This window comes from Garra rufa, chromosome 1 (assembly GCF_049309525.1).
Source record: "Garra rufa chromosome 1, GarRuf1.0, whole genome shotgun sequence".
In the NCBI taxonomy this organism is placed as follows: domain Eukaryota; kingdom Metazoa; phylum Chordata; class Actinopteri; order Cypriniformes; family Cyprinidae; genus Garra; species Garra rufa.
Genome location: NC_133361.1, coordinates 58,517,658 through 58,536,438, shown reverse-complemented (window position 1 = coordinate 58,536,438; position 18,781 = coordinate 58,517,658). Strand labels below are relative to the sequence as shown.

General features: G+C 35.9%; 1 protein-coding gene across 1 annotated transcript; it reads right to left on the bottom strand.

The window, feature by feature from the left end:
• Nucleotides 1-1,900: 1,900 nt before the first annotated feature.
• Nucleotides 1,901-18,044, bottom strand: rac1b (Rac family small GTPase 1b). Its single transcript, XM_073843377.1, has 6 exons — nucleotides 17,810-18,044; nucleotides 10,504-10,575; nucleotides 6,999-7,116; nucleotides 6,643-6,705; nucleotides 6,327-6,486; nucleotides 1,901-3,509 (listed from the first exon to the last, which is right to left on the bottom strand). Exons 1-6 carry the CDS (start codon nucleotides 17,842-17,844, stop codon nucleotides 3,379-3,381), a joined length of 579 nt encoding a protein of 192 aa, XP_073699478.1. The 5' UTR covers nucleotides 17,845-18,044; the 3' UTR covers nucleotides 1,901-3,378.
• Nucleotides 18,045-18,781: the final 737 nt, after the last annotated feature.

Genomic DNA, 18,781 nt, shown 5'->3' with positions numbered 1-18,781 from the left:
ATGATTTCTGGAAGCACCTCTTTCAGTAGCTTAGATGGAAGAGGTTCTAGCATACATGTTGTTGGTTTAGATGAATTATACAATTCTTCCTTTCCTATAGAAGAAAATGAGTAAGACTGCTCCACAGTGGATCTATGATAAAATACAGTGGCTGACAGCTGCATGGTTACAATTTTATCTCTAATAGTATTGACCTTTGAAGTAAAGTAGTTCATAAAATCATTACTACTGTGCTGTTGGGAAATGTCTCCATCTGCTGATGTAAATTGTTTTGTTATTTTAGTCACTGTATTGAATAAATACTTGGGGTTGTGTTTGTTTTCTTCTAAAAGAGATGAAAGTACTCTCTATGCAACACGAAATACCTCTAGTTTAGTTTTCCCTTTCTTAAGGGTTTGAGGATTTGTTCTTAAGTTGCTGCCAGTCATGCAGTGTTTACATCTTAGGCGATTGGCCCAAAAATAACTGTCTAGAACAAATTACAAAAGTAAACTGCAAATTTCATAATCTTTCAACCAACCTCACAATCTAATCAATTGCTGAGGGATGAAATCAAGTCCCACCCCTTTTTTATTCGTTCATTTAATTGAATATGCCCTTTTAACCTATATCACAAAATATGTGTTCTTGGGTTAAATGGTTTTTGCTGCTGTTTTGTTAAAGGATTAGTTCACTTCCAGAATAAAAATGTACAGATAATGTACTCACCCCCTTGTCATCCAAGATTTTCATGTCTTTCTTCAGTCGTAAAGAAATTATGTTTTTTGAGGAAAACATTTCAGGATTTCTCTCCATATAGTGGATATGTATGATGCCCACAAGTTTGAACTTCCAAAATGGAGTTTAAACGCAGCTTCAAAGGGCTCTAAATGATCCCAGCCGAGGAAGAAGGGTGTTATCTAGCGAAACGATTGGTTAATTTCGAAACAAATTGACAATTGATATACTTTTTAAACTCAAATGCTTGTCTTGCCTCGTCTCTGCGCTGCGCATGCGTAGTCTGTGTAATCTGTGTCAATACAGTAAGTGTATGTTGAAAAACTCCCATCTCGGTTTCTTCAACTTCAACAAAATTGTCCTACAATGCTGTTTTACTTTTTTGAAAAGGGTGTTTGATCTTCATATGTACATTTTTTAAACACTGGGTCCGTATTTCTGTAGCTTTTAGGGCGATTTGGAAGTTTTTCGACATACACTGTATTGATCACAGACTACACATGCGCATCAGAGACTAGACAAGACGAGCATTTGAAGTTAAAAACTATATAAATTGTCGACTTGTTTCGAAAATAACCAATCATTTCATTAGATAACACCCTTCTTTCTCATCTGGGATCATTTAGAGCCCTTTGAAGCTGCGTTTAAACTGCATTTTGGAAGTTCAAACTTGGGGGCACCATACATATATGGAGAGTAATCCTCAAACGTTTTCCTCAAAAAACTATTTCTTTTTGATTGAAGAAAGAAAGACATGGACATCTTTGATGACAAGGGGGTGAGTACATTATCTGTACATTTTTGTTCTGAAAGTGAACTAAGGAAAAAACTGAATAACAAAACTACAATCAGTGCTTATTATTAAGACAATACATTCAAATAATATTGTAAGACACCAATTTGCAATATCAATCAGCAAAACAAGCTGTTTTGTACCAGAAGCCAGACCCATAGAATTTACAAAATGAGAAAAATAAGATGCTGTTGAAGAGTATTTAGCTGGTGAAGTGGATTTACTTATTATTACTTATAAGTTACCACGAGCATTATAAAGTTCAAAGCGATTTCATATCAAATGTCAGCAGACTAAAAATTTTTACGAGCACTTCACTCTGTGGAAGACAACAAACGCAGTTCTGAAAAGTGGTGAGCTACATGAGGTTTATAAATAAAACAAAACAACTTTAGGGTTTAATCTAAATTTATTGTACTTTATTATCTCTGTAAAACAAGTGACATCATGAATACCCCTAAAAACAGGGTTACAATCTGGCTATAACTGCAGACAGAAATCGCTCGATAGGGTGATCACAAATGACACACATTCTATTGTGCCTCAGGACAGTTCAAGTAAGTATGCAACCGTGTTAAATGTCAGAATACCTTGTACGTGACGTGCTGATCGAATCAATAAGACAATTGATTTCAGGATATAAACATTAGACAGTTACATGTTATTAGTACAGCAAGACGTAAAATGTTAGTTAAAAGTGATTAACGATAAGGGGAATAAACCGCATCAAGAGAAGACTTACTTCACATGAACTAATTCCTGTAGTGTACGCTCTGACAGTAGTCTGTTGCTTTTTGTAACATTAGCAAATATAAAAAGTGTCAAAAAGAAGAAAGTTTCTAAAAATGTGTTAACAAAAATTACATATATGGCTGTAGAAGGGTGTATTATATATGCTCAAAGAGCATCAAGGTGTTCATATGCCGCTAAATTAAGATTGACACTAAATATCCCATGTGATCCATTAGATATTTTACAGGATATTTGGGGACTGAATCTATTTGGAAATAGAGGCATTCTGAGACCTCTTGACAGACTGGGACCAACAAAACATTTCCTGGCCATGTTTCACCACAAAAGAAAGATGGAAATTATACTTTGATTACACAAAATAAAGCCTATTATAGAACCATATATATTCGCACTGTTATATGACAGGCAAGTTCTCAATTGTGACAAATGATTCTCAAAACAGGCTTAATTTTTGAATGCAAAATACGTTTTAAAAACTTAGGAGTGAAATGTGGCTTGGACATGTTTTGTGCATAATTAGTGGCCTTAAATTACAATATAACCCCCAAAACAAATGGCAAATAGTGTGCACAGAACCTCGTAATGAAGTTCACCTCATCCTTCCATTAATAGAACCTCATGTTTCAGGTGCGAGGTAAGCTGACTTCACTGTATCTCTTTCAAAAAAACCACAAGCCGACAAGTTATCTCTGGTTTGCCAAATGGTCAAAGACCTTTAGGGATTACAAAGCAACAAATGTAGTGTGTGGAGGGCCGTCCCATCCTAATGTGGTGCTATTTGGCAAGATCTTCATTTATTTCAAACAAAGACTGTAAACAAACATTACAGGTCCTCAATGCAAGGAACCAACTTCACGACACTGACTAATGAATATTAACGTTTAGATGGTTAACAAAGGCCGCAGGTCGTCCAATATTATGCGTTTGACTAAGGAAGATGGGTTGGGGGTTGATTTTTGTACTACATCTATTGATAATATTGATAAATGTTGTGTGAAGGTATAAAGTTGTACTGGTAATTACAATGGAAGAAGAGAAAAATGAAAACATGGTCTCATTTCTAACTTCTCCCCTTAGAAATACAGTTTGGATCACAGCAATCTTTCCTCAGAACTCTAGAGCAGCAGGCACTTCCTCTTCCTCTTCTTGACAGGGGGAGGGCAGAGCACGGCCCGGATGGCCTCGTCAAACACCGTCTTAAGGCCGCGCTGTGTGAGCGCAGAGCACTCCAGATACTTAACAGCACCTGGGAAATAAAAGACAAAAGGTTTTAGCCCAAACCGTTTGAAAAATATTCCAGTGTAGTTTGTGCACTCTTCAGTATTTTGTTGTTGTTCCGTCTCTTTTAGTTTTGTTTTCTACTGTGAAAACCGTATTTATACTATGGCTTAAATGAACAAAAATGTACAGATAATGTACTCACCCCCTTGTCATTCAAGATGTTCATGACTTTCTTTCTTCAGTCGTAAAGAAAGTATGTTTTTTGAGGAAAACATTTCAAGATTCCTCTCCATATAATGGACTTCTATGGTGCCCCTGAGTTTAAACTTTCAAAATGCAGTTTAAATGCAGCTTTAAAAGGCTCAAAACGATCCCAGCCGAGGAATCGGCTTACCTTTTTAACCTCAAACACTCATCTTGTCTAGGTCTGTATGAACTGTTTTTTCGAGTTTTAGACAGTACGTCTCAAAACTCCTATCTCATTTTCTCCTCCAACTTCAAAATCATTCTACATCGCTGTTTTACCTTTTTGTAAAGGGCGTTCACTTTGTAAACACTGGGTTGGTACTGTAGCGAAGTAGGATGATTTTGAAGTTGGAGAAGAAAATGAGATGGGAGTTTTTTGACATACCTTAACTGTCTTGAACCAGAAAAACTAGTCCACGCAGACCTAGACAAGATGAGCGTTTGAGGTTAAAAAGTATATAAATTGTAATTTAAACTAATTTTTAAGCCAATTGCTTCGCTAGATAAGACTCTTATTCCTCGACTGAAGCTGCATTTAAACTGCATTTTGGAACTTCAAACTCGGGGGCACCATAGAAGTCCATTATATGGAGAGGAATCCTGAAATGTTTTCCTCAAAAAAACTCTCTCTACGACTGAAGAAAGAAAGACATGAGCATCTTGGATGACAAAGAGGTGAGTACATTATCTGTAAATTTTTGTTCTGGAAGTGAACTAATCCTTTAATACCTTTATCTATTATAAAACCAATAAAAAAAAACAACATATCAAAAGCATTAATTTGTACTGTTTAATATTTTTTAAGAATGTAAAAGTCTAATGAGATTAGGGGTGTAACGATATTACAAACCGAACCGAAATATCGCGATACACCAACCACGATACGTATCGCGAAACTCTCGTGGCGTACCGCGGTACTCTCATGCCCCCTGCTGCCCATTGTTGGGGTTGACGTCACTTAATTGTCTCTAACTAATTTAACCAATTTAAACACATCTTTATTTTATCACATTTGATTAAATTGTATTAGTAATGATGAGCTTTTGTTCTAAATATTATATTCTAAAGTTAGTATTTTCCAAGTGCATATCATGTCATGTGACTTGAGTGAGCGATCACACTCGGTTACTACTCAGGGCTCGACATTAACGCTTGTCCGGGACAAGTGGATTTTGTGAAAGGGCAAGTGAAAGGGGATTTTACTTGCCCGACCGGACAAGTAACCTGATTAAAACATCAATTACAAACAATAACTAGCGCAGAAACGAAACTTTGGTGAACATAATTCTGATTTTATTACTTAAGATGACTGAAAACGGACGGTATCAAGCTCGTGCAGGCTATCTGACTCACAGAAAATCAACACTAATAGGCTCAACAGCATACACAAAGAAACAAGCATGAACAAACATACTGCGGTAGGAAAGCACCATTACGATTGCAAACGTGAGTGACATTGATTTTATACAACAGTAGTTCAATAAACTAGTAGTTAATATTAACTGACTTACATTTTAGACACATCATTAACCATTTTTGCAAACGAAAATAGTTCTAAGCAACAGCTGAACCTCCGTGAATCTCCGAGCAACACTGCGGTATTTCAGTACTGAATGATTTAGCATTTTTTTTAATGAATGGAGTCAGTGAACGAACTGGTTGAATCCATCTATGGTTGAATCCGTGACTCGCTCATTAAGACAGTGACTACTGCCACCTATTGGTGGTTCGATTTTATATTTAAAGGTATTGCATTTTTCCAATATTTTTGTATAACATTAATCTTATTACATTATTTATGTATTTGCAATTTTACTGTGTAAATGCATTTTTTGGAACCTCTTATCTTCATTAAACAGTCTAAGTAAATACAGTTAAATGTCAATTTCATTGCAGGCCCGGTTTTTCCTGTGCAGTGGAAAGATGGAGTTTGTTGATACTGATTTAATTTGTGCAACCACACAGAGTCTAATTATTCTAATTTGATGTATTGATAAAATTTAAGAATTTGATGTGAATGATGACACATACAGTTAGTAAGGTTAGAAAAATAAAGTTAATAATTAGATTAAAGTAAGACCTTATAGAGTAGTGATGAGACTATTGCTTCAGAATGGATTAATTTACAGCAAAAAAGGCATTTTTTTTGCCCCGGACAAGTACATTTTTAACTCGGACAACAATATCTAATTTTCACTAACTTACTCGGGTATCCTGACTGTACTAAAATGGGTTGGCAAAGTTAATAAAGAAAAAGTTTAGTTGTTCTTGTTATTAAGTGAATCTATTGTTCCTTAGCATTGCTGTTAAAATGATATCAACCCTAACCCCACAGCAAACAGAAACCGAACCGAACCGAACCGTGGCCCCAAAACCGTGAACCGAACCGAATCGTGCCTTTGGTGTATCGTTACACCCCTAAATGAGATTCTGAAAATATTTACTGAATCTGAAAATGGAGTAACCAAAATAAAACCTAAAATTAGGTTACTTTTTTACGCAAAATATAATTTGTTTTTGCTTAAAATTGTAATGTTGGGAAATGGAATGGAACATGTTTTCATGAGGTTTTTAAACATGCGTTGACTCCACCTACCGATCTCTTTGGCCATGGCAAGGCCCTGAGGGTAGGTGATGGGAGTAAGCTTCTTCTCCTTCAGTTTCTCAATAGTGTCCTTATCATCTCTCAGATCAAGCTTGGTTCCTACCAGGATGATTGGAGTGTTTGGACAGTGGTGTCTCACTTCTGGATACCACTGAACACACACAAGACATTGCAAAATGATCAAAACAGCCGCACAAGTCAGAAATGGGCATGCAGTTTCAGTCCTGCATGCACTGTGCTCTAGTAATAAGCTCTAATAGTGTCTGCTAGCTTGGTTCTACTTTCTACTTTGAAAAAAAGAGCTTACCTTTGCACGAACATTCTCAAAAGAGGCAGGGCTCACAAGGGAGAAGCAGATGAGAAACACGTCCTATGGGACAAAAGCATTCATGATATACCAAAGGGAGATTTAGAGGTGCATTTCCAAAATTTACAGTCAGAATGTGATAACTCATATGTGGGTACTTTTTACTGCAGTTTTGCTTATCTGACAGCAGTCTCAGACAAGAAATGCTGTTGTTTAAAAGTGACAATGTATATATGTATGTGTAAAATATACCATGTTGATTACAGGGTCACTATTATTTGGCTGTATACATTACCAAGGTAAAGCTAATGTAACTGTAAACGGCATATAATCGTCATGCAGTTCTGTGATCTTACCGTTTGTGGATACGACAGGGGACGAAGTCTGTCATAATCCTCCTGTCCTGCTGTATCCCAGAGACCCAGATTCACTGGTTTTCCATCCACCATCACATTTGCAGAGTAATTGTCAAATCTGTCAAGAGGCAATGTGGTTCTGAATGTTAATAACTGACCACCAGGTTAAACTGACTGTGAAGTGTGAATGTAAACAAATGCTGAAATTAAATAAAACAACAGACTGTTTTGGCTTTGGAAAAATCAGTCCAAAGCACGTTTTGAATCCAGTGTTTAAAGGAATAGTTTACCCAAAAATAAAAATTTGGTCATTAATTACTCACCCTCATGTCATTCCAAACCTGTAAGACATTTGTTTATCTTCGGAACACAAATTAAGATATTTTTGATAAAATTCAAGACCCTCCACAGGCAGCAAGGGTCCTTCCACATTCAACGTTGTAAGGAAATCGTTAAAATAGTCCATGTGAAATCAGTGCTTCAACCGCAATTTTTAGAAGCTATGAGAATACTTTTTGTGCGCAAAGAAAGCAAAAATAATATTAAATAATATTCAACAATTTCTTCTTTCCTGAGACAGTCCACTACAACGCACTCTCTGTAATGGCAGAGGACTGTCTTGGGGGAGAAGAAATCGCTGAATAAAATTATTTTTGTTTTCTTTGCGCACAAAAAGTATTTTTGTAGCTTCATAAAATTCCAGTTGAACCACTGATGTCACATAGACTGTTTTAACAATGTCCTTACAGTGTTTCTGGACCTTAAATGTGGAAGGACCCTTGCGCTCTATAGAGGGTCAGAGAGCTCTCAGATTTCATCAAAATATCTTAATTTGTGTTCCGAAGATGAACAAAGGTTTTCACAGAATTTTCTTTTTTGGGTGAACTATCCCTTTAGTTTAAATGTTGACACATAAATACTTTACACAACTCTCTGTAAAACAGAATTCTGAACGACCGAATCACATTCAAGATAAAATATTTCAGTATATTGGATATTTCCTGTTGTTGCTGGCAAAACTATGGTGCTATTTTCATGTGTCTGGTATCACTGTGTGTTCTCTCTCTTTCATACCAGCTTCCTTTAAAATAGCTAACTTAGAAATAACACTGTCTTGAGTTTCAAAGCTTTTCCGACTGTAGTAAAATGACTTTATTGGGCTTTTACCTAAATGATTAGGAGTTTGGATGAACAAAGAACCAGATATACACACACATAAACAAAAAAAGGAATTTAGAAATAAAAAATTCTGTTTAGGAAAACATCTCAGTATTTTTCTCCATCAGTGGACTTCTATGGTGTCCCGAGTTTGAATTTCCAAAATGCAGTTTAAATGCAGCTTCAAACGATCCCAAATGCGGCTTTAACGATCCCAGCCGAGGAAGAAGGGTCTTATACTATTGACCACAACATTCTTTTAAATAGACTTGAAAATTATGTAGGCATTAGTGGTAGTGCACTGGCTTGGTTCGAAACGTACTTATCTGACCGTCATCAGTTTGTGGCAATAAATGAAGAGGTATCATTTAGATCGCAAGTGCAGTATGGAGTACCTCAAGGCTCAGTGCTAGGGCCATTACTTTTTACGCTTTACATGTTACCCTTGGGAGAGATCATCAGGAAACATGGTGTTAGCTTTCATTGTTACGCTGATGATACTCAGCGCTATATTTCTTCGCAGCCCGGCAAAACATATCAATTCAAAAAACTAACAGAATGCATAGCTGATATTAAAAACTGGATGGCAAATAACTTCTTACTGTTAAATTCTGAAAAAAACAGAGGTGTTAATTATTGGACCTAAAACCTCCACAAGTAATGACCTAAAACACAGTCTAATACTAGATGGCTGCTCTGTAAATTCGCCGTCATCAGTTAGGAACCTAGGCGTCCTATTCGACAGCAATCTCTCCTTTGAAAGCCACATTTCTAGCATTTGCAAAACCGCATTTTTCCATCTTAAAAATATATCGAAATTACGACCTATGCTATCAATGTCAAATGCTGAAACATTAATTCATGCGTTCATGACCTCAAGGGTAGATTATTATAATGCTTTATTGGGTGGTTGTTCTACACGCTTAATAAACAAACTCCAGCTGGTCCAAAATGCAGCAGCTAGAGTTCTTACTAGAACTAGAAAGTATGACCATATTAGCCCGGTTCTGTCAACACTGCATTGGCTCCCTATAAAACATCGTATAGATTTTAAAATCTTGCTAATTACTTATAAACCCCGCAATGGTTTAGCTCCTCAGTACTTGAGCGAGCTTCTATCGCATTATAGTCCCTCACGTCCACTGCGTTCTCAAAATTCTGGCAATTTGATAGTACCTAGAATATCAAAATCAACTGCCGGTGGCAGATCATTTTCTTATTTAGCGCCCAAACTCTGGAACAATCTACCTAACACTGTTCGGGGAGGCAGACACAATCTGTCAGTTTAAATATAGATTAAAGACACATCTCTTTAACCTGGCCTACACATAAAACATTAACACATTCCTATAATTCAAATCCGTTAAATATAGCGATATCGTATACTATTTGAACTGAACTGGACGATGATATCACTGAATTCATTGATGAACTGCCTTTAACTGAAAATTGATTATTTACAATAATGCGTTACTTACACACTATGGTGCTGTTTAAATACTGTGCAGTTGCTTTAACACAATCTGTATTGTTAAAAGCGCTATATAAATAAAGGTGACTTATCTAGTGAAATTATCACGATTTACAATTTATATACTTTTTAACATCAAATGCTCATCTTGTCTCTCTCTGCAATGTGCATGAGTAGTTGTGCATCTCTGATTCAAAACATTTAGGGTAGGTCGAAAAACTGCCATCTCATTTTCTCCCTCAACTTATCATTTAAAAATCACCCTACATCGCTGCAGAAGTACCGACCCAGTGTTTTCAAAGTGAACATACCAAGAACATTAAACACCCTTTACAAAAATGCTAAAACAGCGATGTAGGGCGATTTCGAAGTTGAGAGAGAAAATGAGATGGAACTTTTTCGACATACCCTAACTGTACTGAACCGGAAAAAAAAAAAAAAAAACAGATCAGGCAGAGCAAGACAAGATGAGCGTTTGAGGTTAAAAAGTATATACTTTTTTTTTTTTTGGAAAATAATCAATTGTTTCGCTAGATAAGACCCTTCTTCCTCGGCTGGGATCGTTTAGAGCCCTTTGATGCTGCATTTAAACTGCATTTTGGAAGTTCAAACTCGGGGCACCATAGAAGTCCACTATATGGGAAAAAAAATCCTGAAATGTTTTCCTCAAAAACCATAATTTCTTTTACGACTGAAGTAGGAATGACATGAACATCTTGGATGACAAGGGGGTGAGTACATAATCTGTCCATTTTTGTTTTGGAAGTGAATTTCTCCTTTAAAAAAATAACCCAGTGTAATAAATCAGTATTCACAGTTGCTTGTTCACAACACAATTGAGTGATCAGGACCCCAATGAGAAGTGGAGATACTCACACTGTGGGGATGTATTCTCCAGGAAAGGCATTGGTCGTGTAGCTGATCAGCAGGCATGTTTTACCCACAGCTCTGGAATGAAGAAGATAAACAGATCACGATAAACACATGGCTTGCTGCAAGATAGTATCAGTAAGCAGAACCACTGAAAAACTGGTCTGGTGAAGTCACTCTGTCAAAACAGTTCTCAAATGACTAGCACTTTAGGGCTGAGATTTCCAGAAAGTGACGTATCATGCTGTGCGGTTTACTTTCTCTTAAAACTGAAAGCAGTTTTGATTTTTAGACAGCAGGCAAATAATAAGAGGCCCATGCTAGGCTGCCCTCCAAAAGTTTGGAAACACCCCTGGCAAACTGTGGTTTTGGACAATATCAGCATAGTGTGAATCATCTTTGGGCAATCCTTCAGGAGGCTTGGAGTAATATCTAGTCAATGTTTGAATAAACTGACAGCTCGGACACCCAGATTATAATAATAGCTGCTAATGGTGGATACTTCGATGAATCAAAAATCTTTTTTTTTTCTATGTATAAACTGTTAATGTAATGAAATATGTTTTCGTAGTTTGTGTTGTACCTTATCAGTGCAAAATTATGACAAACTAAATAGGATTCATGCCAATATTGTCCAAAACCCCACTTTTTTTTAGGGCGTTTACAAACTTTTGGAGGGCAGTGTACATTTGTAAACCTTTATGCTGGTAGACTGTATAATAACAACAGCATATAAAATGTAAAATATATAAAATAACATATTTAATATTTCTTTTTGTTTTCTTACAATGAAGTTTGTCCATTACCACATTAACTATGAAAAAAAATATTGTAATGAAATATTTTAACTGTCATATAACATATGAAACAGTCAGAAAATCCTTTTTTTTTGTAATGGAAACAAACCTTTACAAAAAAATAATATGAAAACTATAAATACATAATACTAAAAAAAATCTGATGTATTGCTTCAAATATATATATATATATATATATATATATATTAGGGGTGGGCGGTACACCGGTGTCATAGTCATCACCGGTGTGACATTGCGCCACGACATGGATTTTCTAATACCGTCAATACCGTAATAAATCAATTATGTGCCTTGAATGGCTGCATTTACATCAATAATAGCTAATTCTAAATAATAAGGCATTACATTTTCTTCAAACGTTCAGTTGTGGTCTGAATACCTGTCCTTATACTATATATCTTGTTGTAAATAAAAGTAAAACATATTCGTATCAGCTTTGCAGGTAGTAGGTAAAAGGGGAGTGGCCATTAAACGACTGGTGAAACATCGTGAAGAAAGGTCGGGCCTGTAGCCTATACCAGGGATCACAGCGGATCACAAATTGAGCGGGCGTGAGGCGAACGCGACCGGCCTGAGCTTATTACGGTGTGTTCACATGGGGCATAAGCGTCAACGCTTCCCATTGACTTTGAATGGGTGACGTCAAGCGTTGCCGCAAAGAATTGTGGATCTGTCGGCGGCGCTTCACTAGCGTTGCTCGCAGCAGAAGTTGAAAAATTCTCAACTTCTGCCGCGAGCAACGCGAGTGAAGCGCCGCCGACGGATCCACAATTCCTTTCAGCAACGCTTGACGTCACCCATTCAAGTCAATGGGAAGCGTTGACGCTTATGCCCCGTGTGAACACACCGTTAGAATCATTGACGTTACTAAATTCTCTGCGAATAGCGGCCAAATACTCCCCACATACTAGGGCTGCACGATTTAGATAAAAAAACTAATTGCGATTTTTCTGATCAAAATTGCGATTTGCGATTTAAAATGCGATTTACTACTATTTCATAAAAGAGCTACAAGTTTGATATGGTGGTTTTAACAGCACCAAAGAAAGACCAAGCATAATCACAAAGTATGCTACACTGTTCTACTGTTTATTTAAAACCTCTTAAACATTATTGTCATTTTTTAAATAAAGTTGTCATTAGGGTTGCACGGTATACCGGTACTACGGTAGTATCGCGATACTAAAGCTTAAAAATACCCGCGGTGCCACTGCATTTTTGAAACTGTAGTATCGTCCATTCGGTAGCACCGTAAGATATGTTGTATGCAGGGCAGGAACACTGTTTAAAATGTTCACTTGAGCATGCACGCCAGCAGAAACATTACAAGCTGATTACCAAAATGTCTTTCTGCTGTGATTTGTGTATACGCTTTATATGGTATTCAGTGTTTCATGACGCTTCAGTTCAGTTTGAAATGAGAAGTTGCACGCGCACGTCGTTGTTCACGCTGCAGTTTATCAGAAGAGAGGGCCGGATTCAGACCGTCTGGTGTTATTTAAAATAGCAGCTCAAGAATCGATTATTCAACATCAAACTATTTTACAAGAAATGTATTTTTTTGTATTTTTATTCATTTGCCCACTTTTAGAACAGGTGTAATAATTCGTTTCTGGAAGCATCTTTTTGCGATCACGAATGCAATTCCATTCATGAACATAACGTAGCCGCTTTGCACTTGGTTCTTATCAATCATTATATATTTACATTATGAATGAATAAGTTTTAATATTCCAGCTGCTAACTTGGAAATTTTTTAAGATATGCGAGCAAAAATGCTCCTGATAGTTCAGCAATATGACACGAGCTAGAGTTAAGTGTGATGTTTTTGTTTCGTTTCTGTGTTCGAATCCGAATCCGCGTTGGTTTGGGCGAATCACTGATTTACTAAGCCATTCATAAAAACGAGTAATTTGATTCACTCCTGAAGAATTCAGCTGTTTTGAAAGAATCGTTTGAATGACTCAGTGATTCAATCGTGAACATTGCTGCCACCCGCTGGCGGTTTTGTTTCCCATCACATTATGTTCTTTTCCAACATATTTCTATATTCAGAGTTTTGTGTTTAAAACATTAATCTCATAACATTATTTATGTAATTATAAATACAGTCTATTTATAAATACCACATCTAAATACCACTTCATGCAGCTTCTGTGCAGTGCTAAGATGTTTTGTTTACATTAGTATTCAGAGAAAAACCTTGTCTGTTTTCATTTACATCTTTTTGTTTATGAAATTTTGATTGATTTTGTAGAATTGAATTAATTAACAGAATACTGCATGGTATCGTGATACTACTTGGTATCGTGATACTTCAGCTGGTACAGTATCGTAAGTCATTTTTATGGTATCGTGACAACCCTAGTTGTCATGACAAATTAAGAAAATAACTACAGTATCTTAAATAAAACTGAATTACAATTAAAATGATATAATAAAATATTATTTAAATCTTTTAAAATAAAATATATTATATTATACAAAATTAATTAATAAAAATATGATATATTTTATTATATAAAATCCTAAAAGATTACATACATACATACATAAATAACATTATTTTATAACAAAATATAATTAAAATCTTTTAGGAATCCAAACACACTGTAAACTATTTTACATTAGTAAAACACTAATGATAACCTACATTAAGAGACACTTTGTTGGGAAGTTTAGCCGCTGCTCCCGCTCATCTTTTCCAAATGGCGTTACCGTTATTTGCTCAGTACATGCAGTAGAGACCTGCACCTACGAGAGTACAGCGGGACCCGACGCAAACGAATGCGGCGCGGAACATAACTTGATGGGAGAGTGCGGCTGTGCGGGACGCGGGAAAATAAAATGATTCGCGGGACTCCCGCAAAATAGAAATATCTAAACAAAATATTTAAAAAACAAAACATTGTTATTCATCTATTGCACAAAAGCAGCAAGAACAACTAGTATACAACTTACAGCTATGATTAGTAAGCACAGGGATAGGCAGTCATCAGAGCTGTTTAAGTTAGAATCCACTCACTGCTCAAATGTTCTTGCACAGTGCTGAATATTGCGTGCTCACAAATTAAAACACACGAAGTGTAGACATTGTGAAAGATTCATTGTGCATACTATTCATTGTAGAGCTTGATAAGTTCGCGTATAAACTGAGATATCAGCTTTAAATGAGCTGTGTCTGCTTGCATTTTCTGTTAAGAATAACAGTGGTTTGTGAATGTTGATGCTTAGCCTATAGGCTATAACAAATATTTTTATCGGGGACGTTTATGCTGGGGTTTTGTGAAACTTACGAGATCTGTTTCATGTAAATTCAATTGATGTACTGAAAAAACAACAACTATAAAGGTTACTTTTATGCGGGCTTTTGCGGACAGAAGCGGGACAAAACATGAATGTCGAGGCGGGAACGGAACGAGATAAACATATTTCTGCGGATGCAGGACTGAAAAATACGTCCTGTGCACGTCTCTACATGCAGTGTTAAAATGCCCCCTATTGGTTAAACTCTGCATCAAACGTAATATAAGCATGAAGATGTAATATGCACATGAAGCGACCTGTCAAAAACGATTTATATGCTTGTTACCACAGTTGATAATTAATCGAAATAATCGCAGCTCTTGCGATTTGAAAATCGCACCCTTTCAAATCGCGATTTCGGTTTAAAAACGATTAATCGTGCAGCCCTACCACATACTCCCCCCTAAACGTCCAACCAATATTTATATCAGTTGCATGTCCTTGCATGATGCTTGAAATTTCCATCCAATCACAAAGCTCTTTCTAGAATGCTCTTAGTTCTATAGTTCCTTACAGGCCCGGCTCCACGGCCACCCAATCAGAAGCTTGGCCCAACCGACCCGAGCCCCACACTACATAGCCAATCACAAAATTGGCGCAATATTTAGTTGAGCTCCATATTTTTTTCTTATCGCCGCACCCGCAAATATTATAATACTGTATATAATTTTCGCACTTTCAATATGCAGGGTATAGAAATCGCTTTTAAATGAGCGCTCGCGCCGTTTACTTTTACTTTCGATTTTGCGATAACGCACACTCTGTGTAAAGGGAGCAGCACATCTTATAATAGATATTTGTCAGTGAGCACAAGATTGCAGCAAATCCTCCAGTCTATTTTTGTCATCTCTCTTTACTTTCGACCCGTGAACAGTCAAATCTAAAGGTCATTGTACACTGAGTCCGATTTTCATATGCGTTTTTTTTTAGTTTTCTCATATTTACCATCCTTATCAAAATGCTTATTATGGATGCGAAAATGCAGAAAATAAAACACGATCCGAATTTTTTTTATGACGGACGAAAGTTTCAGAGGCAGTGTGTAAACTCGATTAACATAACCTGTATTTTTTTTTTAATGTGCAAAAATCTCGGACGAAATTTCGTACTTGTGTGCAATGACATTAACTCCAGCAGCTCGTGTTGGATGCAGGGTTGCCAAGTCCGTGTTTATCCCCACAGAATTGGTCTACTTTTAAACTGTTGCCATGGGTTAATTTCCCCCAGTTATTTAAAGGTTTTAAATATTGCAGAAATTAAATTTCAATAAAAAATTATTTTTGTTTTGTTGTACACTGTTAAGTAAGATCTTTAGGTTTTTTGCAAAATAAATATGTTGAGAATGCATAATACTCTCCCATGTCTCTTTTTGATAAGGATACCTACCATTTACTTATTATATTATAAAAATATTAACTTTATTCACATACTAAAGGGACAGGACAGGCTACTCCTCCCAAAATGTACCAAAAAAAAGTAATACCGTGATATTATACCGTCACCGTTCAAAAGATGAAAAATACCGTGATATTAATTTTAGGTCATATCGGCCACCCCTGATATATATATATATATATTATAATTATTATTATATATAAATTCTAAAAAAAAAAAAAAATTATATATATATATATATATATATAATTCTAAATTCTGAAAACATTGCTTCTATTCAGAAGCCCAAACTGAGCACAAAAATGCAATTTTGTGCAGTTGCTAACATTTATTTGTCCAAAAAGAAAGTTGCAACTCTGACTGTTTGTAATGTAAAACAGTATCACAGACTACTTACATAAAATACATATAAAATACCAGTTTTCACTCTAGATCTGCCAATAATGTCTTTGTATGATTATTTAATGCTTAAAGACTCAAAAGTCTGATGCTCACATATGCTTTTATTATGATAAGTTGCTTCAATCTAATAAATGTTCATCCTATTACCACCAATTTAAATGATCCTTATGTTTACTTAATGAAAATCTACAGATTTCACCACAAAAACGTGTGTATTACAATTGCCTAAAAGGTCTTTTATTTGCTAAAAAAGCATTTAACTATCAACCTGGTGACAGGCAAGTAGGCAATTGTGTACAAGTTTTTTCCTGCAAAGTTTTGATCAGGTTAATAATTTATAGGTATAAAATAGTAGGCGTTATCAGGTTATTTGACTAAGAGCCCAAAAAATAATTGCTGGCTGTTCAAGTACAGCATACGAATGCATGAATCAGCAAGAGCCATGGAAGATTGAGCAATGCCTGACGAATTCAGTCTATTATAAAGTACAGATCAAAGTACAGCTACGGCCTTACTGTACATCTACTGAAGCGTGAGGTTATCTAGGTCTGCTAAAACAATCAGAAATCCACATTCTGTGTTTAATGTATGGGTGTTCCTTTATTATAATGATGTTTTCTACTAAAATCTAATGAATAGGTTGAGGGCAGCATTTAAGAGTGTGTGTGTGTGTGTGTGTGTGTGTGTGTGTGTGTGTGTGTGTGTGTGTGTGTGTGTGTGTGTGTGTGTGTAAACTTGGCAAGAACTCTTAGGATATGAGCAAATAATGTGAAAATAAACAGATTAATTATATCATCGGCTGTCCTCGAGATGATACTATGGCACAGCGATTATATCATAATATTGGACCGAATGTTTTTCCAAGATACTTCCAACAAACTATTGTAGTGTTATAACAGCATATTCACAAAACAATGATAGTACAACATGAGTATTCTATTTTGCTAATGAATGCAGATGCCCTATATATTTATAATAATGGCAAATACATTAATATATGGGCTTTCTGCGTAATATAAGTCTAAAATCTGTTTGTTTGTTTGTTTGTTTGAGGGACAGTAACAACACCACAGGCCCTTTAACTGAGTTATCACCTTAACACCTACGAAGCTGCTATAAGACACTCTTTTTGACATCACAGGAGTGTTTCGAGTTAGTTCATTTTACCAGCTAAACCTAGTTTTGACGTCACATGCACTCCGTGCCTCAGATAATGCGTGTGACGTCACACTAGACCCAGAAAGCACAGAAGCTCAGCAAAATGCTGTTTACGGTGGTGTTTCACTAGGCTTTGAAACACAGCGCGCAAACAAAGTGCGCCCCGTCGTCTTTAAAACGAGAAAATGTCAGTACAAACTCACAGGCCGTAATAAAACAGTAAAGTTACTTACCCGTCCCCGACGACCACACACTTGATGGCCTGCATGACTTTAACTCGATATTTTCTCTCCCTCCGCGCAAAACGTATCAAGATTAGTCAACTAAACGACGCCGTTTAAAGCAACGCTTATTTAGCTGCACGGTGCGACGCTTTTATACAACTGGGTTTCTTCCTTCTTTCATTCCCACACACAGGAATGAAGTCGAGTAAGAAAGTTTGAAGCCACCACCCAAGACAGGAAACGACTACAACAGATTTACAAACGCACTTCCGCTCGGTTCCCTATAGAATAAAAGTCCTTCAGCTAGCGCCTTTCTTTCTGCACATATTTTTTTTTTCGTTTTATTTATTTGTTTTGTTTTAAAGAATCACAAATACAGTTAGGAGTGCAAATATTTTAGGATAAACAAAACGATAAAGTTAAATAAAACATTAAAATGTTTACAAATATAAACACTTGAAAAGCTTTTTTGTTTTTCAAACTTAACATGTTTAATTATTGTTGGACATCTTTTTTTTTTTTTTTTTTTTTTTTTAACATTAACATTGATGATCACTTAATTTAGCCAGTAGTAGCAGAAGTAGCAAATAAATGGCATAATATTCCTTATGATAGGACATGTCAAAAGAATTTTGCTAGGATTGTAAACTGGATTAAACTGAAAATGAAGATACAAGTACTATTCTAGTATTACTATTCTGATAACCTCTTTTCCTGACAAGACATGAAATCTCTTTTTTTTTAATTTTTTTTTTATTGAACATATTGAGCAGAAAATACATCTACAATGGCACTAATAAATGTAAATAAACTATTATGCAAAATAGATGTAAAGTACCAATAAAATTACATATATTCTGAGAGAGAGAGAGAGAGAGAGAGAAAGAAAGAAAGAAAGAAAGAAAGAAAGAAAGAAAGAAAGAAAGAAAGAAAGAAAGAAAGAAAGAAAGAAAGAAAGAAAGAAAGAAAGAAAGAAAGAAA

What these genes read in the sequence shown, in the direction of transcription:
- rac1b (XM_073843377.1), bottom strand. Translation starts at nt 17,844, where the DNA reads ATGCAGGCCATCAAGTGTGTGGTCGTCGGGGACGG. An exon ending in CCCTGTCGTATCCACAAACG is followed by an intron (nt 6,706 to 6,998) that starts GTAAGATCACAG and finishes TTTGTCCCATAG; the next exon opens with GACGTGTTTCTCATCTGCTT. An exon ending in TTGAGAATGTTCGTGCAAAG is followed by an intron (nt 6,487 to 6,642) that starts GTAAGCTCTTTT and finishes GTGTGTGTTCAG; the next exon opens with TGGTATCCAGAAGTGAGACA.